The sequence below is a fragment of the Anas platyrhynchos genome, chromosome 34 (assembly GCF_047663525.1).
Source record: "Anas platyrhynchos isolate ZD024472 breed Pekin duck chromosome 34, IASCAAS_PekinDuck_T2T, whole genome shotgun sequence".
In the NCBI taxonomy this organism is placed as follows: domain Eukaryota; kingdom Metazoa; phylum Chordata; class Aves; order Anseriformes; family Anatidae; genus Anas; species Anas platyrhynchos.
The window spans coordinates 810,086-834,570 of NC_092622.1; the positions used below are offsets into that span (position 1 = coordinate 810,086).

At 71.4% G+C, this 24,485-nt stretch overlaps 3 protein-coding genes and 1 long non-coding RNA gene across 6 annotated transcripts; 3 read left to right on the top strand and 1 right to left on the bottom strand.

Annotated features, from left to right (window-relative positions):
- Positions 1 to 502: 502 nt before the first annotated feature.
- LOC140000876 (uncharacterized) lies at positions 503 to 2,131 on the bottom strand. The gene is made up of 3 exons (XR_011806092.1): positions 1,971 to 2,131; positions 896 to 1,062; positions 503 to 633 (listed from the first exon to the last, which is right to left on the bottom strand). It is a non-coding gene; the product is annotated as an uncharacterized lncRNA (long non-coding RNA).
- A 1,121-nt stretch (positions 2,132 to 3,252) lies between these two features.
- On the top strand, positions 3,253 to 6,724 carry LOC140000880 (uridylate-specific endoribonuclease C-like). Its single transcript, XM_072031884.1, has 6 exons — positions 3,253 to 3,715; positions 4,567 to 4,769; positions 4,854 to 4,970; positions 5,342 to 5,448; positions 5,976 to 6,118; positions 6,577 to 6,724. Exons 1-6 carry the CDS (start codon positions 3,507 to 3,509, stop codon positions 6,689 to 6,691), a joined length of 894 nt encoding a protein of 297 aa, XP_071887985.1. The 5' UTR covers positions 3,253 to 3,506; the 3' UTR covers positions 6,692 to 6,724.
- A 754-nt stretch (positions 6,725 to 7,478) lies between these two features.
- On the top strand, positions 7,479 to 18,408 carry LOC140000878 (arf-GAP with GTPase, ANK repeat and PH domain-containing protein 2-like). Of its 3 annotated transcripts, none has more exons than XM_072031881.1 (12): positions 7,479 to 7,804; positions 14,993 to 15,051; positions 15,134 to 15,221; positions 15,460 to 15,545; positions 15,662 to 15,803; positions 15,900 to 16,034; positions 16,672 to 16,793; positions 16,865 to 17,017; positions 17,280 to 17,366; positions 17,457 to 17,561; positions 17,645 to 17,807; positions 17,897 to 18,408. In XM_072031881.1, exons 1-12 carry the CDS (start codon positions 7,645 to 7,647, stop codon positions 18,391 to 18,393), a joined length of 1,797 nt encoding a protein of 598 aa, XP_071887982.1. In that variant the 5' UTR covers positions 7,479 to 7,644; the 3' UTR covers positions 18,394 to 18,408. The 3 variants fall into 3 exon arrangements, with proteins under 3 accessions (XP_071887982.1, XP_071887980.1, XP_071887981.1); XM_072031879.1 differs by lacking the exon at positions 7,479 to 7,804 and adding an exon at positions 11,188 to 11,725; XM_072031880.1 differs by lacking the exon at positions 7,479 to 7,804 and having other exon boundaries at positions 14,488 to 15,051.
- Positions 18,409 to 18,456: 48 nt separating this feature from the next.
- On the top strand, positions 18,457 to 22,189 carry LOC140000850 (arf-GAP with GTPase, ANK repeat and PH domain-containing protein 2-like). Its single transcript, XM_072031816.1, has 7 exons — positions 18,457 to 18,619; positions 18,981 to 19,040; positions 19,297 to 19,448; positions 19,526 to 19,616; positions 19,951 to 20,173; positions 20,391 to 21,174; positions 22,184 to 22,189. The coding sequence occupies exons 1-7, from the start codon at positions 18,541 to 18,543 to the stop codon at positions 22,187 to 22,189; spliced, it is 1,395 nt and encodes a 464-aa protein (XP_071887917.1). The 5' UTR covers positions 18,457 to 18,540.
- Positions 22,190 to 24,485: the final 2,296 nt, after the last annotated feature.

Here is a 24,485-nt window from a genome sequence, read left to right on the forward strand (position 1 = left end):
CCCCGGTTAAGATTCTTCTCCCTCAATTTTCTTTCTCCTACCCATGGGGACTGTGCCTGGGAGGCCACCCCTAGGCCAAGGGGCTGGTGCCCCCCCCCCCAAAAAATAAAACTGTGTGCCCCCCCCCGCTCCCAAATTGTGCCCCCCCCCGCTCCCAAATTGTGCCTCCCCTCCCCATGGGGACCATGCCCAGAGGTGCCCCCCAACCCCTCTCCAAGGTGTCCCCACGGGGACCAGGGACACTGGTGCCCTCCCCAAAATTGTGCCCCCCCCCCCCAAAAAAATTGTGTGTACTGCCCCCCAAATTGTGCCCCCCTTCCCCCAAATTGTGTCCCCCCCCGCTCCCCAAATTGTGCCTCCCCCTCCCCATGGGGACAGCGCCCAGTGGTGCCCCCCAGCCCCTCTCCAAGGTGTCCCCACCGCGGTGCCAGGGGTTGGGGCAAGGGGCTGGTGCCCCCCCTCCCCAAAATTGTGCCCCCCCCAAAAAAAAATTATGTGTACACCCCCAAATTTGTGTGTACACCCCAAATTGTGCCCCCCCCCCCCCCTCACCTGCCGGCTCCTGTTGATGGCCAGGCAGGAGCAGGAGACCCCGAACTGGAAGACGAAGACGAGGCCCAGGATGATCATGTACTGGGGGGGGGTGCAGTCAAGGAGGGGGGGCACCGAGATGTGCTTGTCCCATTGAGGGGGGGGCACCCCCTGCCAGCCCCCCCAACCCCTTTATTCCCCCCTAACCCCCCCCCAACCCCCCCAAAACCACCGCCACCCCTCGGGTCCCCCTTCCCCTCACCATTACCCCAGGGGATTTGGGATTTTTTTTTTGGGGGGGGGAGGTTTTTTTTTTTTGAGGGGGGGGAATTTTTTTTTGGGGGGGGGTCCAAGGGAAGGATACGAAGAAGAGCAGGACCTGGTGGTGGTGCACGGCCCCCACCAGCCCCACCACGGCGATGAGCAGCAGGAAGACGCCCACGGCGATGACGCCGCCGATGATGTGGATGCTGGACACCAGCCGAAGCCCTTGCCCCAGGCGGCCACGGCCACCAGCAGCAGCCCCACCAGCTGGGGGGGGGGCACAGCGTCAGCCCCCCCCCCCAAAAAAAAATACCCCAATACCCCCCCCAGCAGCCCCCTCCTCTCCCCAGGGGGATGCGATGCCCCAAAGGACACCCCCCTCCCCCCAAAGGGACCCCCCAGTGCCACCAGCAGCAGCCCCACCAGCTGGGGGGGCGCACACAGCATCAGCCCCCCCCCCCCAAAATTCCCCAAGAGCCCCCCCCCATCCCCAGGGACACGTGAACCCCCCCAAAGGGACATGTCACCCCCCCCAAGGGACCCCCCCCCCATCCAGGGACCCCCCAGTGCCACCAGCAGCAGCCCCCACCAGTTTGGGGGGGGGCAGCATCAGCCTCAGGACCCCCCCCCCGCTGGAAAATAGCCCCCCCCAGCAGCCCCCCCCTCATCCCCAGGGGGACAGGACCCCCCCCCCCCCCATGGGGACACCCCCACCCAGGGGATGGTGCTGGGGGGGGGCTCAGGACCAATGTGCCTGCTGGGGGGGGCTTTGGGGTGGGGGGGGGGAATTGGTTTTTGGGGGGGGGGGCACAGCTTGGGGGGGGGTCTTTGGGGCCATCACCTTGGGGGGGGGCACTGGGGGAGGGGTCCCCGGGGACATTTTTTTTTTTTTTGGGGGGGGGGGGGGGGGCACCGGGGGACCGGGCCCATTGCGGGGGGGGGGTCCCGGTGCCCCTCCCCCACCCCCCCAAACCCCCCCAACCCCCCCCCATCCCCCCCAACCCCTCCCCCACGGGCCCAGAGGGGCCCCGAGACCCCCCCCCTCCCCCCTCCCCCCTCCCCCCTCCGGTCCCGGGTTCGCCCCTCCCCCCCCCCCGTGGGCCCCTCCCCCCCCCGGTTCGCCCCTCCCCCCCCCCACGGTGCCCCCCCGGTGCCCCCCCCCGCCCCCCGCTCACCACGTAGACCACGTTGAGCGCGCAGAGCGCGTTCCGCGAGCAGGCGAAGCCGCCGCAAACCATCGTGGGGCCGCCCCCTCCCCCCCCCCTCGGTCCCGGTGCCGGTCCCGGGGCCGCCGCCGCCGCCTCCCGCCCGCTGCGGCCCCTTTAAATCCCGGCCCCGCGCCCCGCGCCGCGCCCGCCGCACTGCGCCTGCGCAGCGCCCGGCCACGCCCCCTCCCCTCCCCTCACCGCACCGCACCGCGCCTGCGCACCGCGCAAAGCCGGGCGGAAGAGCGCACCCTTCCCCCTCTACTCTCCCAGTCCGGAGGGTTGGCGCATGCGCGCTGCCCCGCGCTGACGCCGCCGCCGGGAGGGTGCCCGGATGGGGGAGGGGCTGAGCGGGAAGGGGGCGGGGTCTCGGGTAGGGGCGGGGCTTCGGGCGCCCTCCCCGGCCCCATGGCCCCGCCCAGGCCCCGCCGCTGTCACGTGACCCGCGGGGAGCCCCGCCCCCCACAGCCCCCCTATAACGCCCCCAACCCCCCTATAACGCCCCTAGACCCCTTTTAACGCCCCCCAGTGCCCTATAACGCCCCCTGGCCCCTTATAACCCCCCCAGCCCCCCTATAGCGCCCCCCCGCCCCCTATAACGCCCCAAACCCCTCATAACGCCCCCCGCCCCTATAATGCCCCCCCAGCCCCCCTCCCCCTCCTGCATCCCTCCTATCCGCCCCCCCCCGCTCCCCATAGGCACCCTACACCCCCCCTGCCCCCCCCAGAGCCCCTCCAGGCTGTCCCACGCCCCCCTCACCCCCCTCACCCCCCCCCCCCAAACCTCCCAGGTGCCTCTGCCCCCCCCCCCTCGCCCCCCAAGCTCTGCCATGCCCTCCCCCATAGCCACCCCCTTCCCCGCTACCCATGCCCCCCCCATAGCCCCAGCCCCCTCCCCCCACTACCCCCTGTGTCCCCCAAGGCACCGCTGTGCCCCCCCCTTCCTGCCCCCCCCCCCACTATTTATCCCCCCTGCCCCCCCTGGTCTCCAGGTACCCCCTGGTTCCCCCCACCCCACCAAACCCCCCCTAACCCCCCCTGGGTGCCCCCATCACCCCCAGCCCCTTTCCACCTCCTCCCCCTGACCCCCCCAGCCCCACATAACCCCTGTAAAGTGGGGAGGGGGGGGTGTGCCAGGGGGGGGCTGCCCCCCCCAGCCTGGGAAGGCCTTGGCGGGGCAACATCTGCTCCCTGACACATTAACCGCCCCGCGATAAGGGCAGCTCCTGGGGGGGGGCAATTTGGGGGGGGGGGCACCCCCTCCCCAACATCCCCACGGGGAATGGAGGGGGGGGAACGGGACCCCCCCACAGCATCACCCCTGGGTGTCCCCAAACCACCCGAAATCACCCCAAATCCTCAGCACCGCGCCCCCACCCCGCGCCAACCCCCCCCCGGTGACCCCGGTGACCCCGTTCCCGGCCTTGGGGTGGCAGCGATAGGGGTCGGGGTGGGGGGGGGATAAAAGCGGGGGCGGTGGCGGGTCCCCGGGGGGGGGTCCCAGCCATGGGGGTGCTGCGGGTGCTGCTGCGGCTCCTGCCCCTGCTGGCGGCCGCCGGGGGCTTCTCGGTGTCGGACCGGGAGCTCCGCGCCGTGGCCGAGCGGCTCCACGCCAGCGACCGCGACCGCGCGGCCCCCGGGGACATCGTCCTCAACCTGCAGCACCGCGTCCCCGACGGGCAGAGCGGGGCCGGACACGACTACGCCCCCGAGAAGTGAGGGGGTGGGAGGGGGGGCGCTTCCACCCCATTTCCATCCCCTTTCCACCCCGTTCCCACCCCATTTCCAATGCCCCATTTCCATCCTGTTCCCAATGCCCCATTCCTGCCCCATTTCCCACCAATTTCCACCCTGTTCCCAATAATTCCATCCCCTTCCAATGCCCCATTTCCACCCCATTCCTAATGCTCTGTTTTCACCCCGTCACCCACCCGTGTCCCTACCCCCACCTCGTGTCCCCGTCCCATCTCCTTACCCCACATCTCTCCGTCTCCCCTCTCTCCATCCTGTCCCCATGTCCCATGACCCGTCCCATGTCCCATCCCCATCCCATATCCCATTCCGTATCCCTTCCTTGACCCCGTGTCCCACGACCCCGTGTCCCATCCCACCCCCATGTCCCATATCCCCATGTCCCCCATCCCATCCCCATGTCCTGTCCTTGTGCCCCATCCCCGTGTCCTGTCCCCGTCCCCATGTCCCACGTCCCCGTGTCCCATGTCCCCATGTCCCATCCTGGTGTCCCATGTCCCCGTGTCCTGTCCCCGTGTCCCACATCCCCATGTCCCCCATCCCATCCCCGCGCCCCATCCCCACATCCCATCCTCATCTCTGCGCCCCATCCCCGTCCCCGTGTCCCACGTCCCCATGTCCCATCCTGGTGCCCCATGTCCCCGTGTCCTGTCCCCGTCCCCATTCCTGTGTCCCATGTCCCCTACCCCATCCCCGTGCCCCATCCCCGTCCCCACGTCCCACATCCCCATGTCCCATCCTGGTGCCCCATGTCCCTGCGCCCCGTCCCCATGTCCCACCCCCCGTGTCCCCGTCCTGTCCCCCCCGTGCCCAGGCTGTTCTCGTGGGTGGCGGAGGCGGCTCTGTTCTCGCGGCCGACGTTCTCCCGGCTGCTGGCCCTGCTGGACAACTTCCAGGCGCCCACGGGCAGCGGCGAGGCCGTGACGGACCCCGAGCGGCGCGAGGTGGCCGCGTTCCTGGACGCCGTGCTGGACACCCCCGTCATGGCCACGCTCAGCAGCTTCTTCCTCGAAAAGGGTAAAAGGGGGGGCCCGGGGGTGGTGGGGGGGGGGGCTCAGGGTGGCTGTGTCCCCCCCCCCTCATTTTGTGCCCCCCCCCCAGGGCTGTACGATTCGGAGGCTGCGTTTCGGGAGGACCTGGAGGAGATGTGGTTCGGGCTCTACTCGCGCTCCGGTGGCAGCGCCCTCGATTCCTCCGGGTTTGAGCACGTCTTCCACGGTACCGGGGGGGGCACGGGGATGGGGACGGGGTGGGGGGCGCGGGGAGGGGGTGGGGGGCACAGGGAGGGGGTGGGGAAATGGGGAGGGGGTGGGGAAATGGGGCTGGGGGGACACGGGGGACATGGAGAGGGTGGAGGTGGTGGGATGGGGGACACGGGGACAAGGGGGGTGTGAGGATGGGGGGACAGGGGATATGGGGGGGGTTGGGGGGACATGGGGGGGGTGCTGGGGGCACAGGGGGACATGGGGAGGATGGGGCTGGGGGATGGTTTTGTGGGACTGGAGGGCAGGGGGAGCGGGGGCAGCTTGTGGGGACGGGGACAGGGACGGGGTCAGGGCCCCCCCGCCCACCCCCTGCCCTGCCCCCAGGGGAGATCAAGAAGGGGAAGGTTTCGGGCTGCCACAGCTGGGTGCAGCTCTACCGCCTGGAGAAGCTGGGGCAGCTCAACTACCTGAGCTACAGCTACGACGGGCCCGTGAGTGCCCCCCCTGGACCCCACCCCCCACCCCAAACCTGGCCCCAGGGCCCCAGCCCGGCCACCAGCACCCCTGAGCCCCCTCCGGGTGTCCCCAGTGTCCCCACTCCTCTGCGCCCACCCCCGGTGACTGTCCCCAGAGACCCCCCGATCATCCTTGGGTGTCCCCACCCCATGGTCCCATCGTGTCCCCGTGCCCGTCCCTGCGCCCTGGGGCCATGCCCGTGGTCCCTTTGTGTCCCCATGCCCGTGATCCCAAAATGTCCCTGTGCCTGTGATCTCAATGTGTCCCAGTGACCACAGTGGGACATTCCCTGGGGCCATGCCCCTGGTCCCATCGTGTCCCCATGCCTGTCCCTGCACCCTGGGGCCATGCCCGTGGTCCTAGTGTGTCCCCATGGTGTCCCCATGCCTGCAGTGGGACATTCCCTGGGGCCATACCCCTGGTCCCTGCGTGTCCCCATGGTGTCCCCATGGTGTCCCCACGGTGTCCCCACGGTGTCCCCACGCTGTCCCCATGCCCGCAGTGGGACACCTTCCCCGACATCCTGGCCCTGCAGTACCTCTGGGACGGGCACCTGAAGAGCATCGGCTCCACCTTCATGGGCTCCAGCCCCGAGTTCGACCTGGCCCTGTACACCCTGTGCTACAAGGCCCGGCCCGACCAGGAGTGAGGGGGGGCGCGGAGCCGGGGGGGCGCTGGGGGGGGCCAGGGGACGTGTCCATGGGGGGGGGAGCTGCGTGGGGACAGGGGTGGGGGGGGACGTGGGGGGGGGATGCAGGTGGGGGGGGTCCCACGGTGGGGGTAGGCAGGTGGGGGGGGTCTCACATTGGGGGTAGGCAGGTGGGGGGGTCCCACGGTGGGGGGAGGCAGGTGGGGGGGTCCCACGTTGGGGACCTGCAGCAGGGGGGGGTCTTGGGGCCACGTGGGCAGCCTGGGGGCCACACTGGGGACCCACAGATTGGGGGGGGACCCTCAGAGGGGACCCACGGATGGGGGGGGGCACCCACACTGGGGACCTGCTGATGGCGGGGGGGGGCGGTGGCAGCGTGGGACCAGCCCTGCCGTGCTGGGGGGGGGTCCCGCGTGGTCCCGTTGTCACCGTCTGTCCTGTCCCCCCCCCCCAGGTGCCACGTGACGCTGGGGGGCAAAGCGGCCACCATCCAGACCTACTCCTGGACCAGCTCCTCCTACGGGAACGGGCAGCGCTTCGTGGCCTCCTCCTACCCCGTCAGCCCCTGACCCCCCCCCAAATTAAACCCAAATTCGCCCCCACCTCCGCCTCAGGGTCCCCGTTCCCCCCCACCCCCACCCCTGGGGCCGTCCCATGGGTGCCACGTGGCCGTGGCAGGAAGCCACAGGGCTGGGGGGGGGCAGCTTCCTTCCCCCCCCCACCCCCCCACCCCCACCCCACAGGGCTCAGTGTGGGGCTGGGGGGGATGGGGACGTCCCTGTGCCCCCCCCCAGTGACACAGGGGCTGTGCGTGTCACCACACGCGTGTCCTTAACGTGTCCCTGCCACCACACGCGTGTCCCTGCCATGTCCCTGTCACCTCATGCGTGTCCCTAACGTGTCCCGGTCACCGCACGCGTGTGCCAGGAGCGTGCCCGTGTGGCTCCATGCGTGTCCCTCGCGTGTCCTCATGGCCACACGTGTCCTTAGCGTGTCCATGTGGCTGCACACACGTGTTCCTCGCGTGCCCGTGTCCCTGCACACCCATCCCTGGCCCACCCGCACCCCGGCACACGCGTGTCCCTTGGCACATACGTGTCCCTGCCGCGTCCCCACCCACGTGCGTGTCCCACCCGCTCCCTGGCGTGTCCCCATCCCGTCCCCCCCCCGCCCTGCCCGCCACCCCCCTGGGGCACCCCAGCGCGTCCCCAGCGCGTCCCCGTCGGGGCGCGGGGGCGCAGGGCAGGGCCGCCACGGCGAGCCCCAGCCTGCCCCGACGCGCCGGCGGGACGGGCAGCGCCGTTCCCAGGCCCAGCCCTGCGCCCCTGCCGGCCCCACGGGTGACGCCAGCCCCACGGGTGACACCGGCCCCACGGGTGACGCGGGCCCCACGGGGTGACGCCAGCCAGGAAGCGCGGCGAGGGCGCAGCGGGGCCGGATGGGGCCGGGGGCCGCGCGGCGGGGACGCGCCCCGGGTGGTGCCATGGCCCCGGGGCCGCGGCGCTGAGGGCGGGGGGCTGCCATGGGCCCCCCCCGGCAGCAGGTGCTGGCCGCCATCCGCGCCGAGGTGAGGCGGCACGAGGGGGCCAAGCAGCACCTCAACAACCTGATCCGCCTGGTGGGCACCGTGCCCGACCCCCACCTGCGCGCCAGCCTCACCGCGTCCCTCAGCGTCGTGCAAGGTACGGGCATGGTGCGGGGACCAGTACCGGGACTGGGAATGGGAATGGAGCTGGGAATGGGACTGGGAATGGAGCTGGGAACCAGTGCCGGAACTGGGAACTGGTGCTGGAACTGGGAACTGGTACTGGGATGGACTGGAGCTGGGAACTGGTGCCGGAGCTCGGAACTGGTGCTGGAACTGGGAACTGGTGCCGGAACTGGGAACCAGTACTGGAGCTGGGAACCGGTACCAGGAACTGGTACTGGAGCTGGGAATTGGTACCGGAACTGGGAACCGGTACTGGGAATTGGGCACTGGGAACTGGGAACCAGGCCCAGAGGCCGCGGTGGCGCCTGGAGGTTGGGGAGGGGGCGGACGGACGGATGGACAGAGGGAGGACGGACGGACGGACGGCGGGAAGGGTGGGTGGACGGATGGGTGGACAGAGGGGAGGATGGACGGACGGACAGATGGACGGACTGATGGATGGATGGATGGATGGATGGACGGACGGACAGGTGGGGGGGTGGATGGACAGACGGATGGACAGGTGGGGGGGTGGGAGGGTGGATGGATGGACAGACGGACAGGTGGGGGGGTGGACAGACGGATGGACGAGTGGCACAGCAGCGCCTGCCGGAGCAAGGCCGGCACCTCCCAGGGCCCGAAGGTGCCTCGGGGGGGGGTCCCCATCCCCATTATGGGGGGGCCCTGGGGCTGCAGCAGGCCCCCCCCCCCAATATCTGCCTGCGGGGGGCCCCCAGCACCTCGGGGGGCCCCAGCCCCATGGGGGCCAGGCCTGCGGGGGCGGCGGGACTGAGGCTGGATCCAGCCCCAATGCTGGGGGTACGGGGGGGGGGCACTGGGTGGGGGGCACAGGGACCCGCCTGAGGGGTCCCAGGGGGGGAAAAGGGGTGTGGGGGGGTCGCACCCAGCCCCCCCTTCCCCCCAGCTGCGCCGTCGGGCGGTTTCCGGTGCAGCAGCCCCGGCGCTGCGGTCGCTGACGTCGGCGTTTCCTCACCTCCGGCGGTCGCTGTGCCCCCCCCCGCTGCTGGGGGCCCCACTTTGCATGGGGGGGCCCCTCCGCTCAATGGGGCCCCCCCCTCCACCCCCAGCCCCCCCCCTTCACCTCCCACCCCATGGGCATCCGCAGGGGTGGCAGCACCAGGTCCACGGTGCCCCCCCCCCGCCCCCCCCCAGCTTCATTCCAAACCCCCCCCCCCCGCATCCCCGTGTCCCCCCCCTCCCCACCGCCCCCCCCCCAGCCTCGTGCTCTGGCATCTCCCCATCGCGGTTGCCATGGCGACGGGAAGCAGGGGGATGCCGCGTTGCTAGGCGCCCGCAAAGTGGTACCCACCGCCAGCTCCCGCGGGGGGGGGGCACAGAACCCCCCCCAACCCCCCCATCATCCCCCACACCCCCCCCAATGGGCGCCCCCCCGTTGTGCCCCCACCCCCAGGGTACAACCCCTCCCCCAAATCCCTCCTGCCCCCCCCCAGCCCCCCCACATCCAGGGTTTTTTTGGGGGGCCCGGTGGTGATGGGGAGGGGGCACGGCTGTCCTGGGGGGGGGGCACACCTGGTGACCCCCCCCCGGGTGGGACGTGGGGCTGCCACTGCCACCCCCAAGCGATGGCGAGCCTGGGGGGACTGGGCTGTACTGGGGGGTGGTCCAGTGGGGGGGTGCCAAGCCCCCCCCCCAGCCTGGCAGGGGCATGGGGGCAATGTGCCACCCGTGGGGGGGGGACAGGGGGTGGCAGAGGGGGACGAGGGGGGGTCGAGGGGGTGACGGGTGCACGCCCCAGCTGGGGGGGTCTGGGGGGGGGCACACGCCTGCGGGGGGGGGGCCGTGGGCGGGTTGCTGCGACAACGCACCCGGCTCCGTCACGAGCACCCCGGGGGGGGCACGGGGCACGTGCCAGCTCCTGGGGTCCCCGCGTGGGGGGGGGGCAGGTCCCCCGCATCCCCTCGGGGAGCTCCGTGTCCCACGGGGGGGGGGGTGTGGGTCTGGGACCCCCCCCATGTCCCTGCCAGCACCTGGGGGGGGGGCGCAGAGGGGGGGGTCTTGTGCTGCCGAGCCCACCTGGGGGGGGCTGTGGCTGTCCCCGGGTGCTGCGTCCGTCCCCGTCTGTCCCCAAATCCGTGTCCGTCCCCGGCGCCGTGGCTGTCCCCAAATTCGTGGCTGTCCCTAAATGTTGAGTCCAGCCCAAAAGCCTGTCCCCGTGTCCCCATGTCCCAAACCCGTCCCCGTGTCCCCAACCTGTCCCCGTGTCCCCTCTCTGCCCCCTCTCTGTCCCCTCTCTGCCCCCCTGCCCCATGCCTGGCCCCAGTATCCCCAGTATCCCCCCAGTATCCCCAGTATCCCCCCAGTATCCCCAGTATCCCCCCCCGGGACCCCACGTCCATCCCCAAGAACCGTCCCCGGCCGTGCCCACGTTGGGACAGGGACACGGGGGGGGGACAGGCCGGGGACAGCCCCCGGTGTGGCGGTGGCCCCGCGGGCTCGCTGCAGCGCCGGCCCCGTTGCCGTGGTAACGGGATGCAGCAGGATTCCTGCGCCGCTGCTAAAAATGCCAGAAAACGGGGCCTGGCCCCATTCCGGCCCCCGCAGCCCCCGCCGTGTCCCCGCCGTGTCCCCGCGGTGGCCCCGTGGTGCTGGGGGTCAGCCCCGGGGCTGCTGCTGCGAGGGGGGGGGCGGATCAGGGTGCCGGGATGGGGATGGGGATGGGATTGGGATAGGATTTGGGATGGGATGGGATGGGATAGGGGTGGAATTGGGATGGGATGGGGATTGGGATGGGATTTGGGATGGGGTTTGGGATTTGGGATGGGATAGGGGTGGGAAGGGTAAGGGGATGGAGATGGGGATGGGATTTGGGATGGAATTGGGATGAGATGGGATTTGGGATGAGGAGGATGGGATGTGAAGGGGATGGGGTTGGGAATGGGGTGGAACTGGGGATGGGGATGGGATGGGATGGGATTTGGGATGGGATCTGGATTTGGGATGGGATTTGGGATGTGAAGAGGATGGGATTTGGGATGAGGACGGGGATGGGGACAGGGATGGGATTTGGGATGGGATTTAGGATGAGGACGGGAAGTGATGTGAAGGGGATGGGATTTGGGATGAGGACGGGGATGGGATTTGGGATGTGAAGGGGATTGGGATGTGGTGGGGATGGGATGGGATGGGATTTAGGATGAGGACGGGAAGTGATGCGAAGGGGATGGGGATGGAGGCAGGGGGACGCCGGGCTGCCCGGACAGCCGGGTGGGTGGGGGGCTGTGGGGGGGTTGGGGGCCGGTCCCGGTGCCGGGGGGGGGGCGCCCGGGAGCGCTCGCGCCTGCCCGGTAGCACCGGGGCCGCCGCCCGCCCCCGCCCCTCCCGCCGCCGCCCCGGCCCCGGGAGCGGCGCATGGCGGAGAGCGGCGGCTCCGGCCCCCCCCGGCCTCTCAGGGCCCCCCCCCCGGCCGCTCAGGGTCCCCCCCCCGGCGGCCGCCGGCCCCGCCACAAAGGAGGAGCCCCTCGGGCGCTGCCCTCAGCCCCGGGGCCGGACCGGGAGCCCCGGCCATGGCCCCCCCGTAGCTCCCCGGCCCCGCCGCCGCCGCCCCCCCCCTCTCCGCCGCCCCCCCCTCCCCGGTCGCTAACCCCGGGTGTGCGAGGGGCGTGGAGGAGGAGGGGGGGGGGCGGGGGGGGCGCACCGGGAGAACCGGGAAAGGCGAGGAGTGGGGGGGGGGGGGCGGCCCCGATCCCGGCGGCGGAGAGCCCCGGGGGGGGTTTGGGGGGGGGCGGCGGCGGTGCCAACCCCTCCGGGGGCGGGCGAGCGGGGAAGGCTTCGGGGGGCAGGGCCGGGGGTGGGGACGGCGGCGCCGAGCATCCAGGAGGCACCGACGGGCGCGGAGCCGCCGCGCCGAGCCCCGACCGGTGCCCGGTGCCCGGTACCGGGAGGGGACGGGAGGGGAGGAGGGGAGGGGACGGGACGGGTTTGGGGGGTGGGGGGGGGCTCCGAGCCCCGAGCCCGGCCGGGTCGGGGGGGGCCCTGCCCGCACCCATGAGCAGGGCCGCCGGCCTCCAGCGCCGCACCACCTACCTCATCTCCCTCACCCTGGTCAAGCTCGAGTCGGTGGCAGCCCCGGACGAGCCGGAGCAAACGGGGGCGGCCGATGGACCCCCCCGGGACCCCCCCCGGGCTGAAGACGGCGGCGGCGGCGGCAAGAGCAAGAGGCCGGAGCGGCTGTTCCAGCGCCAGGACGCGCTCTGGATAAGTACCGCCGGCTCCGGCCCCCCGGACCCGCCGCTGCCCCCCGGCCCCCCCCGCGCCCCCAGCCCGGCCCCCCCCCGGCAACGGGGGCCCGGGGGGCAGGGGGGGCCATGGCTCCGGCCGCCCCCGCTCGCCCGCCTCCACGCCCCCCGCCGTGCCCCCCAAGCCTGACCCAGCCCTGCTGCCCCCCCCCCCCCCCCGCGCCGCCCGCCGTGCCCCCAAACCCGACCTCGCTCTGCTGCCCCCCCCCCGCGCCGCCCGCCGTGCCCCCCAAGCCGGACCCCGCTCTGCTGCCCCCCCCCCCCCCCGCCCGCCGTGCCCCCCAAGCCCGACCCGGCCTCGCTGCCCCCCCCGCCCGCCGTGCCCCCCAAACCCGAAGCCATCGCCCGGGGGACCAAGGGCACCTTGGAGGCACCGGGGGAGCGGGGCCGGGGACCCCCCCCGTGCCCCCCCAGCCGCCCCCCGCTGCTGGCCCAAGCCAGCTGGGGCTGCCCCGAGCCCCCCCCGGAGGGCTCCAAGCCCCCACCCACGCGGCCCCGGGGGTGTCGTCCCCCCACCCGTCCGCCGGCCCCCGCCGCCTGCGCCTGGCCGGCACCAAACCCTTCAAGACGGTGACCACCAGCGGGGCCAAGGTGGGCTCGGAGCCCAAAGCCCCCAAAGCCCCCCCCCACAAAGGCAGCCGCCTCTCCTGGCCCGAGGGCGAGGGCAAAGGGCGCCCCAAGGCGGGGGGGGGGGCCAAGGCGGCGGGTGCCGAAGGGGGACCCCGGCCGCCGGCCAGGGCCCGGCTGTCCCCGCGCAAGGGCAAGAGCAAGACCCTGGACAACAGCGACCTGCACCCCCTGCCCGGGGTGCTGGCGGCCGCCCCCCCCCCCGGCGAGGTGGGCGCGGGGCTGAAGCGGGGCCGGGAGGGCGGCCGAGCCTCCACCCGCGACCGCAAGATGCTCAAGTTCATCAGCGGCATCTTCGCCAAGAGCCCGGCGTCCACCCCCACGCACCCCGCGCCCCCCTGGGCTCTGCTCAGCACCGACCTGGGCAGGGGCGGCCCCCCAGTGAGTACCGGGCCGGGGGGGGGGAGGCCCCGTGCCTCAGTTTCCCCTGGGACCGCGGGAGGGTTGTTGGTTTTTTTTTTGGGGAGGGGGGCGGGGGGGCTGTGCGGCAGCGCCGTGCCTCAGTTTCCCCCGCATGGGGCTGTGACGAGCGGTGGGGTGAGGAGCGGGGTCCGGGTGCCGGCTTTCTCCTGGGGGGGGGGTTGTGGGGAAGGACCCGTCTGTGCCCCACAGCTTGGGGGGGCCTCGATGGCTGCGGGGAGGACGGGGGGGGTGTGGGTGCTGCGCCCCCGCATTGTGCGGGCAGGGCCGTGGGGAGCCGTGCGTCACCTGCGCCGTGCGACACCCCCGGGAAAGGCTCCCCCCAACCCCCCCCCCCAACGGTTCGGGGCCACCCCCGTGGTCCCCGGGGGTGCCAGTGCCACCAGGCTGTGGGCGTCCCGTCCGTCTGTCCGTCCGTCCATCGCTCGACCCGTCCGTCCTTCCATCCATCCCGGACACATCCGTGCGTCACGCACCCGTCCATCCGTCCGTCCGCGCACCCGCTCGTCCCCCCCCCCCCGTCCGTCTGTCCCACCACCCCATAGCCAGCTGCGGGCCCCCTGCCCGTCCGTCCGTCCATCCGTCCGTCCGTCCGCCCTGCCCCAACCCCGCCGGTCGGGGTTCCCATCCCCGACCCCCCCCACCCCCCCAGGGGGTGTGTGGGCAGCGCTGCCGGGGGTGGCAGCCGGGACACCCGTGGGTGGCAGCGCGGTGACGCCGCGCGGGGTGCCAGGCAGCAGCGTTAACCCCTCCACTGCTGCACACCTCGGAGCCACCCCGCGTGTGCCACGGGGGAAACTGAGGCACGGGAGGGTGCGTGGGGGGGGGGGGGGCACCCCGCCTGTCCCTGCCTCGGTTTCCCTCCCTGGTGGCGCAGGAGCCGTGGGTCGTGCCGTGGGCTGGGGGCGTGGGGGCCCACGCAGCGTCCTCGTGGCCTCATGCCGTGCCACGTCCCTGCGCCGTGCCTCCCCCTCGTGCCCCGTGCCCGTGGTGCCTGCCACGTTCCCCTGTGCTGTGCCCGTGGTGTCCCTGCGCCCGTGGTGTCCCTGTGCCACGCTGCGCCCTGGTGTCCTCGCCCCCGTCGTGTCCCCGTGCCGTGCCACCTCCTCCTCTCTCCCTGCATCTTTGTGTCCACCGTGTCTCCGTGTCACCTCCCCCCCCATGCCATGCCCGTGGTGTCCCTGTGCCGTGTCCCTGTGCTGTGCCACGTCCCCGTGCCACGCTGCAGCCCTGTGTCCTCGCGCCATCTGACACCCCTGTGCCACGCTGCGTCCTCGTGCCCATTGCCACCTGGGATCCCTGTGCCACACCACAGCCCTGTGCCACGCTGCCGCCATGCCCCTCGTGTCCCATGCCACGCTGCAGCCCTGCGCCCATCGTGTCCTCGTGGCCGCTGTGTCCTGTGCCGTGCCACATCCTTGTGCCCCCCACGCTGTGGTGCCACCACAAGGTGCCCCTGTGCCCGTCACATCCCTTTGCCGTGCCACGTCCCTGTGCCACGCTGCAGCCTCATGCCTATTGCACCACCCTCCATCCTCGTGCCCCGTGGCCTGTCCTCGTGTCCACCGCATCCTCGTGTCCACCGCGTCCTCGTGCCCGTGGCGAGCGGGGCAGGACGGGTCCCGTGGTGCCACAGCCACGTCGGTGCCACGTCGCATCCCTCCCGCCGCCCCCACCGGGCTCGGTGCGGTGCCGTTGCCTGGTGACAGCTTCGTGGCCGCCCACGCAGGGAGCTGCCGGCGGCACTGCCGCAGGGCTGGGGGCGGCCGTGGCCCCCCCCTCACACCCCAGGGCTGGGGGGCTGGGGGGGGTGCCGGGGGTGTCCGGGCACCGCCTCACCCCGCTCCTCCCTGCAGAGGCCTTGGTGAACAGCCAGGAATGGACCCTCGGCCGCTCCGTCCCCGAGATCCGCCTGGTGGGTACCGTGTCCTGGTGGCCCTGCCCCGTGTCCTGGTGGCCCCCCAGCCGTGCTGATGTCCCCTCTGTCCTCCCCCCAGGGCGTCCTGGGCAGCAGCAAGAGCGGGAAGTCGGCGCTCGTCCACCGCTTCCTCACCGGCTCCTACGTGGGGCTGGAGCCCACGGAGAGTGAGTGGCCGTGGGATGGGGGCGGCTGCGGGGTGGGGGCTGCTGTAGGGTTGGCCATGGCCATGGGACACGTGTGGCCATGAGGTGGCCGTGGCCATGGGACAGACGTGGTGGCCAAGAGAGGGACATGGCCATGGGATGGATGTGGTGGCCATGGGATGGACGTGGCCATGGGATGGACGTGTCCGTGGGACAGGCCGTGACCGTGGGCCCCCCCCTGTCCCCCCCCCTGCTCCAGGTGGGCAGTTCAAGCGCGAGGTGCTGGTTGACGGCCAGAGCCACCTCCTGCTCATCCGGGAGGAAGGAGGCGCCCCGGACGCCAAGGTCAGCGGGGGCCGGGGGAAGGGGGTCCAGGATGGGGGGGTTGGGGGGTTGGGGGCTGTGCCGGCCGGCGCCGAGCCCTGACCCCCCCTTCCCCCTCCCCACACCACCCCCCCCAGTTTGCCAGCTGGGCGGACGCCGTCATCTTCGTCTTCAGCCTGGAGAACGAGAGCAGCTTCGAGGAGGTGACGCAGCTCCACGCGCTGCTCAGCGGCTACCGGGGCGCCAGCGAGGTGGCCCTGGCGCTGGTGGGCACCCAGGGTGAGCCAGGGGACGCGGTGACAACCCCACGGGGACGGGGAGGGGTCGGCCCTCGCCTCAGCCCCCTCCTGTGTCCCGTGTGTCCCCCCCACCCAGACAAAATCAGCTCCTCCAACCCGCGGGTGATCGAGGACGCGCGGGCGCAGGCGCTGTGCGGGGACATGAAGCGCTGCCTCTACTACGAGACCTGCGCCACCTACGGCCTCAACGTGGACCGGGTCTTCACCGAGGGTGGGTGCCCGGGCACGGGGGGGGGGGTGGGAGGGGACGGGGGGGGGGGGCTGGGGTTCGTGGCAGGGTGGGATTTGGGGTTGGGGTGGGTTAAGGAGAGGGGCTGGATGGAGAGGGGGCTGTGGTGGGGGGCGGGAGAGCATGGGCAGGTGGGGTGGGGGGCATGGCTGGTGGGGGGGGGTTGGGATGGGATTGGGATGGAATTGGGATGGGGATGGGATTGGGATGGGGATGGGATTGGGAATGGGATGGGGATGGAATTGGGATGGGATTGGGATTGGGATGGGGATGGGATTGGGAATGGGATGGGATTGGGGATGGGATTGGGATGGGATGGGGATGGGGATGCAGATGGGATGGGGATGGAATTGGGATTGGGATGGGATTGGGGATGGAGATGGATTTGGGATTGGGATGGGGATGGAATTGGGATGGGATGGGGATGGGATGGGATTGGGATTGGAATAGGGATGGGATGGGATGGGATGGGAAGGGAGGGGGCCCATGCTCGGGTGCTTGGGGCACAAAGGGGACCATGTCCACGTTGGGGGGGGTCCGTGGCCGGTGTCAGGCGGTCCGGGGGGGTCCCATCAGCCCGTCCCAGCTGAGCTCCCTCCCCCCCCCCCCCCCGGCGCAGTGGCCCAGAAGGCGGTGGCGCTGAAGAAGCAGCAGCAGCTCCTGGCCTCCTGCAAGTCGCTGCCCAGCAGCCCCAGCCACTCGGCCGCCTCCACCCCCGTCGGGGGCGCCCACCCTGGCCAGGTACCCCCCAGCTGCCCAGCCCTGTCCCCCCCCCGGGGCAGGAGCCAGTGCTGAGCCCGTGTCCCCCCCAGGCCAGCAACGGGGGCCACACCAGCGACTACTCGTCCTCGCTGCCCTCCACCCCCAACGTCAGCCACCGGGAGCTGCGCAGCGAGACCCCGGCCCCCCTGGGCACCCCCAGCTCCCTGCACCGGGGGGCCAAGCGCAGAACCAGCCTCTTCGCTGTGAGTGGGCAGCGGGGGGCACCTGGATGGGGGGGTGACACTGGGGGGAATACGAGGCACGTGGGGTGTCCCCATGGCACTGGGGGCACGTGGCACCGGGGTGACCCCCGGCAGGGCGGTGATGGGGGTGCAGGTGGCACCCGGGGTGGGACCGCAGTGGACACGGGGTGGGTGGCACCGGGGCCGTCCCAGCAGCAGGGCACCCCAGGGTGCCCCCCGCAGCCCCCAGGCGTGCCACCCCCCCTGTCCCCTGTCCCCTCAGACGCGCCGGGGCAGCGACTCGGAGAAGCGGAGCCTGGACAGCCGGGGCGAGGCGGCGGGCAGCGGCCGCGCCATCCCCATCAAGCAGGTGGGCAGGGCGGTGGCGGGTGGGGACGTGTGTGTGTGTGTCCCCCCCGGCCCCTCGTCCCCGTCCCCCTCACCGCCCTCCCATCCCCAGAGCTTCCTGCTGAAGCGCAGCGGCAACTCCCTCAACAAGGAGTGGAAGAAGAAGTACGTGACCCTGTCCAGCAACGGGCTCCTCTTCTACCACCCCAGCATCAACGTGAGTGTCCCCGTCCCTGTCCCCACATTCCCCGTTGTCCCCAGGGGTGCCCCGCTCTCAGCACCCCCCTGTCCCCGCCGCAGGATTACATCCACAGCACGCACGGGAAGGAGATGGACCTGCTGCGCACCACCGTCAAGGTCCCCGGCAAGCGCCCCCCCCGCGCCATCTCCGCCTGCGGCCCCTCCGCCAGCATCAACGGGCTGGTGAAGGACGTGGCGGGGGGCACAGCGCCCGAGGCTGGCGGTGAGTCTGGGGGCGGGTGGCGGTGGCCGTGTCTCCCTCGGGGGGGGGACACACGGACGCCCGGGTCACCGCCCTGTCCCTGCCCGCAGCCGGTGCCTCCCCCGTGGGGCTCAGCCTCCCCCCGGAGCCAGGGATGAAGAGCACGGGCAAGGGCGAGCGGTCCCTGCAGCGCTGCGCCTCCGCCTCCAGCGCCAAGCTGTCAGGATCTGGTGAGTGCCCTGTCCCTGTCCCTGTCCCCGTCCCCGTCCCTGTCCCCATCCCCGGCCACCTTGCTGGGACGGAGCCAGGCACCCGGGCTGAGGTGGCCCCGCTGAGCCCGGTGGCACCCAGGGAGCCGGAGACCCTGGGGACCGAAGTGGTCCCTGGTGGCCTTGATGCGCCCGGTGGCCTCAGTGATGCCGGTGGCACCAGTGGCACCGGTGGCCCAGTAAACGCCGTGGTGATCCTGGGGGCTGCAAGGAGTCCCAGTGAGCTGGTGGCCCCAGTAAACCCAGTGTCCCCAGTGAGATCAGTGACCCCAGTGACCCCAGTGACCCCGGTGACCCCAGTGATCCTGGTGGCCCACTCCAGTGTTGGCACTGGTTGAACTCATTGACCCCGGTGGCCCAGGTGACCCCGGCACGCCCGGTGTCCCTGAGCCCCCCCAGCCAGCGTCTCCCTCGGCAGACGGCCCCCCGCCTCTGAGGCCATATCCAGCCCCGGCAGCTCGGGCAAAGACCCCCCGCCGTCACCCATGGTGGACAGGAAGAAGCACCGCAGGAAGAAGCTGTCGACACCATCCAAGACGGAGGGCTCGGCGGGGCAGGCGGAAGGTGAGAGCCGTGGGGACGGGGGTCCCGAGAGCCCCCCCCCCCGGGCATGTGGGGACGGCGGCCGCAGAGCCGTGGGGACAACGCCAGCGTCCCCGTCCCCCCTCCATGGGGACGATGCCCCCAGGACGCCGCAGGGCTCCGGAGCCTGGAGCCGACCCCCGCCACGCTCAGCCACGCCGCCCTCCCCACGCACCCCGCCCTCACCTCGCTGTGCCACCGCCTGCCACCTCCCTGCCCCCGGCGCCGTCCCCCCCTCCCCACCCCCCCACCTCACCGTCCCCGGGGGCTTTGCGGGCTCCTCTCGTGACTCTCTCTTCCCCCCTTTCCTCTCTCTGCTCTCGCTGCCCCGGACCCTCCGCAGCCAAGCGCAAAATGTGGAAATTAAAAAGCTTTGGTAGTTTAAGAAATATTTATAAAACAGGTAACGTGGTGCGTGGCGCGTGGCCTGCTCCACTCATGCATGTGGCTGTGTCCCATCCGCGCTGCCGCCCCCGCACCCGCTGCGTCCCCGTCCCCTCCCCGCCCGGTGGCCGCGGCCGGGAAGAGCCGGGGGGGGTCCCGGCCGTTGGGGGGCTTTGGGGGGGGACCACGGGGAGGTGTTGAGCCTGGTGGGGGGGGGGTCCTGCCACACCATCTGAGCCCCGTCCCACCGCTCACGGGGGTCTCTGGTCCCACAGAGGAGGAGAACTTCGAGTTCATCATCGTGTCCAGCACGGGGCAGACGTGGCACTTCGAGGCCAGCAGCTTCGAGGAGCGCGACGCCTGGGTGCAGGCCATCGAGAGCCAGATCCTGGCCAGCCTGCAGTGCTGCGAGAGCAGCAAGAACAAGGTAGGGTCCGGAGGGGGGTGTGAGGGGGTGTGGGGGGGGCTCTGTGCCCCCCTGCTCACCCTGCTGTCCGTCCCCAGGCGCGCATGGACAGCCAGAGCGAGGCCGTGGCCATCCAGGCCATCCGCAACGCCCGCGGCAATTCCCTCTGCGTGGACTGTGGGGCGCCCAGTGAGTGCCACGGGGTGCTGGGGGGGGGGCGTGGGGCGCAGGGCGGCGTGGCCGTGGGGGAGCCACAGGGTGTGGGGTGACGGGGGCACGTAGGGACACGGGGTGACCTGGGGGTCATGGGACGTGGGGTTCCGTCGGGCACACGGGGCCGTGGGACACGTGGGGCCACGAGCCGTGGGGTGCTGCTGGTCACGGGGGGCTGTGGGATGTGTGGGGACGGTCGCAGGTCCTGGGGGGCCGTTGGCTGCGGTTCCGCAGCGCTGTCCTTGCCTGTGCGGTGCCATTTGTCCTGTCATGCCGTGGGTCACACGGGGCCGTGTGTGTCACCCCCCAGACCCCACCTGGGCCAGCCTGAATTTGGGGGCTCTGATCTGCATCGAGTGCTCGGGGATCCACCGCAACCTGGGCACCCACCTGTCCCGCGTGCGCTCCCTCGACCTGGACGATTGGCCCCGGGAGCTGACGCTGGTGCTCGCCTCCATCGGCAACGCCACCGCCAACAGCATCTGGGAGAAAAACCCGCAGGGACGCTGCAAACCCACCCCCGAGTCGTCCCGGTGAGCAGCGCCCCCCCCCCCCATGCCATGCGTGTCCCCCCTGGTGCCACGTGTCCCCTCCTGTGCCATGCGTCCCCCTGGTGCCACGCGTCCCCTCCTGGTGCCGCGGCTCTCCGCGGTGCCACGCATCCATCCCCCTGGTGCCACGCATCCATCCCCTTGTGCCACGCGTCCCCCCCGTGCCACGCACCCCCTGAGGCCACTCGTGCCCCCCCAGGGAGGAGCGGGAGTCGTGGATCCGGGCCAAGTACGAGCAGCGGCTGTTCCTGGCGCCGCTGCCGGCGGCCGAGGCGCCGCTGGGGGAGCGGCTGCTGCAGGCGGTGCAGGACAAGGACCTGGAGGCCGTGCTGCTGCTGCTGGCACACAGCAGGAAGGAGCAGCTCGGGGCCAGCGACAAGGAGCGGCGCACGGCGCTGCACCTGGCCTGCGACACCGCCCTCGTGGTCATCACCCAGCTGCTGCTGTGGGTACGTCCGGGCAGGGGGCTGGGGGTGGCGGGGGGCAGGGGGTGGCTGTGGGGCAGGTGGGGTGGCCCTGGGGCACATGGGGTGGTTGTGGGGCATGTGGGGTGGCCATGGGGATGGCGACATGGCTCTGGGGGTCGTGGCATGGTTATGGGGTGGCCATGGGGTACGTGGGGTGGCTGTGGGGCACATGGGGTGGTCATGGGGCATGTGGGGTGGTCGTGGGGCGCGTGGGGTGGCCGTGGGGATGGTGACTTTGCTCTGGGGGTCATGGCACGGTCATGGGGTGGTCGTGGGGCAGGTGGGGTGGCTGTGGGGTACGTGGGGTGGTCATGGGGCACATGGGGTGGCCGTGGGCATGGTGACATGGCTCTGGGGGTCGTGGCACAGTCAGCGGGACCATGGGGTGGCTTTTGGGGAGGTGGGGTGGTGGCGGGGGTGATGGGATGCCCACGGGGAACGTGGGGTGGCCTTGGGACGCCCAGCTCACCAAGGGGGACACGGGGACACGGCATGGCCGTGGGGGGAGGTGGCATGGCTGGGGGTCGTGGTGTGGCTCTGGGGGTCACGGCACGGCCATGGGGGATTTGGGGTGGCCATGGGGGGACACGTGGGGACTCGGGGTGGCCGTGGGGGACACAATGGAGTGGTGGCCGTGAGGAGTGCCTCATCTCCGGATGGATGGCACAGCCGGGGGGACCACGGCATGGCTTGAGGGGACGTGGCATGGCCACGAGGGACATGGGGTGACCTTGGGAGCCCGGGGAGCCCGGACAGCCGACCCCGACCCCCAGGTGTCCTGAGGGATCCCCCTGCCCGCAGTCCGGCGGGGTGCGTGCTTCGGGACGGGCAGGGTCGCACCGCGCTGTTCTACGCCCGCCGCGCCGCAGCCCGGGAGTTCCGCGCCGAAATCCTCCTGCAGCACGGCTGCCCGGGGAGGGGCTCGGCGGCCCCCCCGGCCTCGCCGCAGGCAGCACCACCAGCGTGGGCCCCTGCGAGCCCGGACCGCCCTGGGTGTCACGGGGACCCCCCCCCGCCCCCCCTCCCGCCCTCCCCCCACTCGCCGCCTCCCCCGCTGAGCTCTGGGGGGCCCGGCCCTGCCCCCCATTGTTGGTGCTTATTTATTATTATTCAGCTCCCACTGGGGTCTCTTGTTGGTCCTGTGTCCCCCCCCTCACCCCCCTAGTCCTGGGGGATTTCCCCCCCCCCATGCGGCACTGCATGGGGTGGGCACCGCATTTGGTGCCAGCCAAGACGTTTTTTTTGGGGGGGGGGCTCGGTGATGTCCCCCACCTCCACTGCCCATCCCCCCTCCCTCCCATCCCACCACGGGTCCCCCCCCCACTTCCTGCCCCCCCACCCCCTGGCACAGCCCAGCTGCGTGGCAGGAGCAGAGCAGACCCCACCGCCCCCCCCGTGCTACGACCTTTTGTACAACCCCCCCTGCTCCCCCCGCACCATGGCCCCTCCCCCGGCCTCCCCGTCCCCATCTTTTCTCAGCATCCCCTTGGGAACCTCGTTAAATTTGCTTTACTTTTCTCGTTAGCGTTAGGATCAAGCCAGCCCCTCGCCGTGGCGCTGCGGTGCCCGGCGGGGGGGACACCAGCGGGGCCCCCCCCAACCTCTCCTGCTGGCCACGGGCCTTGGGGGGGGTTGGGGGGGGGCCGGGAAGGGAGGGGAGCACGGTGCCCACCCCATCCCCTGCCCCGGGACCCCCCATGAATGTAGAGGGCGCCCGCTGCCGTGACGCCCCTGTGCCCCGGCAGCGCCGGTGGGTGACAGGCCAGGCCCCCTCCGTGGGTGCCTGGGGTTTGAGGGAGGGGGTCGGGGCAGTGTGGGGGGCCATAGGGCCATGTATGTACAGCGTTTCCTCTCAGGGTTGTAACTGTGAGTCCGTGACAATGTGGGTTCAGGCACTGACCGCGGCTGCTGCTTCGTGCCGGCACCGGGGGGGGCAGGTGGCGGGGGGGGGGGGGGGCTGCTTTGGGGGGGGCTTCTTAAGAGTTTGGACCACGGAGCAGTGCCTGAGAGCCATGGGGCTGTGGGGCTGGGCCATGAGGTGCGGGGCCTGATCCTGCCCCCCACTCCCCTCCAGCACCCCAAATCTGGGTGCCACCCCCATGGGGACCCAGCCCCCGTGGGGACACAAGGGGTGGGGGGAGGGGCTAGGGACCCCCATTGAGGGGATGGGGTTTGGGGTGGCCATACTGGTACCACTGGTAGTGGTGGTGCTGGTGACAATACTGATACCAGTTATGCTGGTTGTACTGGTGGCCATACTGGTACCAGTGGTGCTGGCACCAGTGGTGCTGGTCATCATGCTGGTACCAGTGGTGCTGGTGCCCATGCTGGTGGCCATACTGGTACCAGTGGTGCTGGTTGTACTGGTGGCCATACTGGTACCAGTGGTGCTGGTGCCCATGCTGGTGGCCATACTGGTACCAGTGGTGCTGGTTGTACTGGTGGCCATACTGGTACCAGTGGTGCTGGTGCCCATGCTGGTGGCCATACTGGTACCAGTGGTGCTGGTTGTACTGGTGGCCATACTGGTACCAGTGGTGCTGGTGCCCATGCTGGTGGCCATACTGGTACCAGTGGTGCTGGTTGTACTGGTGGCCATACTGGTACCAGTGGTGCTGGTGCCCATGCTGGTGGCCATACTGGTACCAGTGGTGCTGGTTGTACTGGTGGCCATACTGGTACCAGTAGTGCTGGTGCCCATGCTGGTGGCCATACTGGTACCAGTGGTGCTGGTTGTACTGGTGGCCGTACTGGTACCAGTGGTGCTGACGTCCACATATCCGTGCCCCCCCACCATCCCCACAGACCCACCCCCAACAAGGCCCCACCCCCCCCCACCCCCCAAAATACTTTTATTATGGGGAGGGGCCCATGGTCCCCAGACCCCCAGCTCCCCAAGCGCCCCCCAGCCCCCCAGTTTGACCAGTGCCCCCCAGCCCCCCATTTTGTCCAGCGGGGCTCCGTGCTCACGGGCCGTGCCCCCCGGTGGAGGCATTGTGGGGGGCGGCGGGGGGGGCTGGTGGGTGCCGGTAGCCGTAGGGGCGCAGGCGGTGGGTGAGGTACTGGGGGCTGCACCTGCTCCCGCTCACGTAGTGGAACGAGCGCGCGGGTCCGAGCGGCGCTCGGATCGCTGCAGGGGGGCGGGGCTCAGTGAGAAGGGGGCGGGGCTTAATGTAAAGGGGGCGGGGCGGGGCGAGAGGGAAAGGGGCGGGGCTTAAGGGAAAGTGGCTTAATGAGAAGGGGCGGGGCTTATGGAAAGGGGGCGTGGTTTGATGGGAAAGGGGCGGGGCATAAGGGAAAAGGGGTTTAATGGAAAGGGGGCGGGGCTTAATGGAAAGGGGTGGGGTGTAAGGGGAAGGGGGCGTGGCAAAAAGGAAAGGGGCAGGCGTAAGGGAAAGGGGGCGGGGCTATGAAGAAAAGGGGCGGGGCTTAAGGGAAAGGGGGGCGGGGCGTAAGGAAAATGGGAGTGGCTTGGGGAAAAGGGGTGGGGTGTAAGGGAAAGGGGAGGGGGGTAAAGGAGGGGGAGTGGCTTAAGGAGAAGGGGGGCGGGGCTTAAGGAAAGGGGAGGGGCTTAAGGTAAAGGGGCGGGGTGTAAGGGAGGGGGGCGGGGTGTAAAGGGGTGTGGTCGTTATGGGGGTGGGGTGTGAGGGTGGGGCTGGGATGGGGTGCGGGGGTGGGTGGGGCGAGGTGGGCGGGGCTTGGATGCAAATGGGGTGGGCGGGGCTCTGGGGGGTGGGGAGGACGGGAGGGTGCGGGGGGGATGCAGGAGACTAGGGGGTGAGTGGGAGACGGGGGGGGGACATGGGGGACACAGGGGGTGCGGGAGG

What these genes read in the sequence shown, in the direction of transcription:
- LOC140000880 (XM_072031884.1), top strand. Translation starts at nt 3,507, where the DNA reads ATGGGGGTGCTGCGGGTGCTGCTGCGGCTCCTGCCCCTGCTGGCGGCC. An exon ending in GCTACAGCTACGACGGGCCC is followed by an intron (nt 5,449 to 5,975) that starts GTGAGTGCCCCC and finishes CCATGCCCGCAG; the next exon opens with TGGGACACCTTCCCCGACAT. An exon ending in AAGGCCCGGCCCGACCAGGA is followed by an intron (nt 6,119 to 6,576) that starts GTGAGGGGGGGC and finishes CCCCCCCCCCAG; the next exon opens with GTGCCACGTGACGCTGGGGG.
- LOC140000878 (XM_072031879.1), top strand. Translation starts at nt 11,203, where the DNA reads ATGGCGGAGAGCGGCGGCTCCGGCCCCCCCCGGCCTCTCAGGGCCCCC. An exon ending in CCGTCCCCGAGATCCGCCTG is followed by an intron (nt 15,052 to 15,133) that starts GTGGGTACCGTG and finishes TCCTCCCCCCAG; the next exon opens with GGCGTCCTGGGCAGCAGCAA. An exon ending in GGCGCTGGTGGGCACCCAGG is followed by an intron (nt 15,804 to 15,899) that starts GTGAGCCAGGGG and finishes CCCCCCACCCAG; the next exon opens with ACAAAATCAGCTCCTCCAAC.
- LOC140000850 (XM_072031816.1), top strand. Translation starts at nt 18,541, where the DNA reads ATGGTGGACAGGAAGAAGCACCGCAGGAAGAAGCTGTCGACACCATCC. An exon ending in AAGAAATATTTATAAAACAG is followed by an intron (nt 19,041 to 19,296) that starts GTAACGTGGTGC and finishes CTGGTCCCACAG; the next exon opens with AGGAGGAGAACTTCGAGTTC. An exon ending in CGTGGACTGTGGGGCGCCCA is followed by an intron (nt 19,617 to 19,950) that starts GTGAGTGCCACG and finishes GTCACCCCCCAG; the next exon opens with ACCCCACCTGGGCCAGCCTG.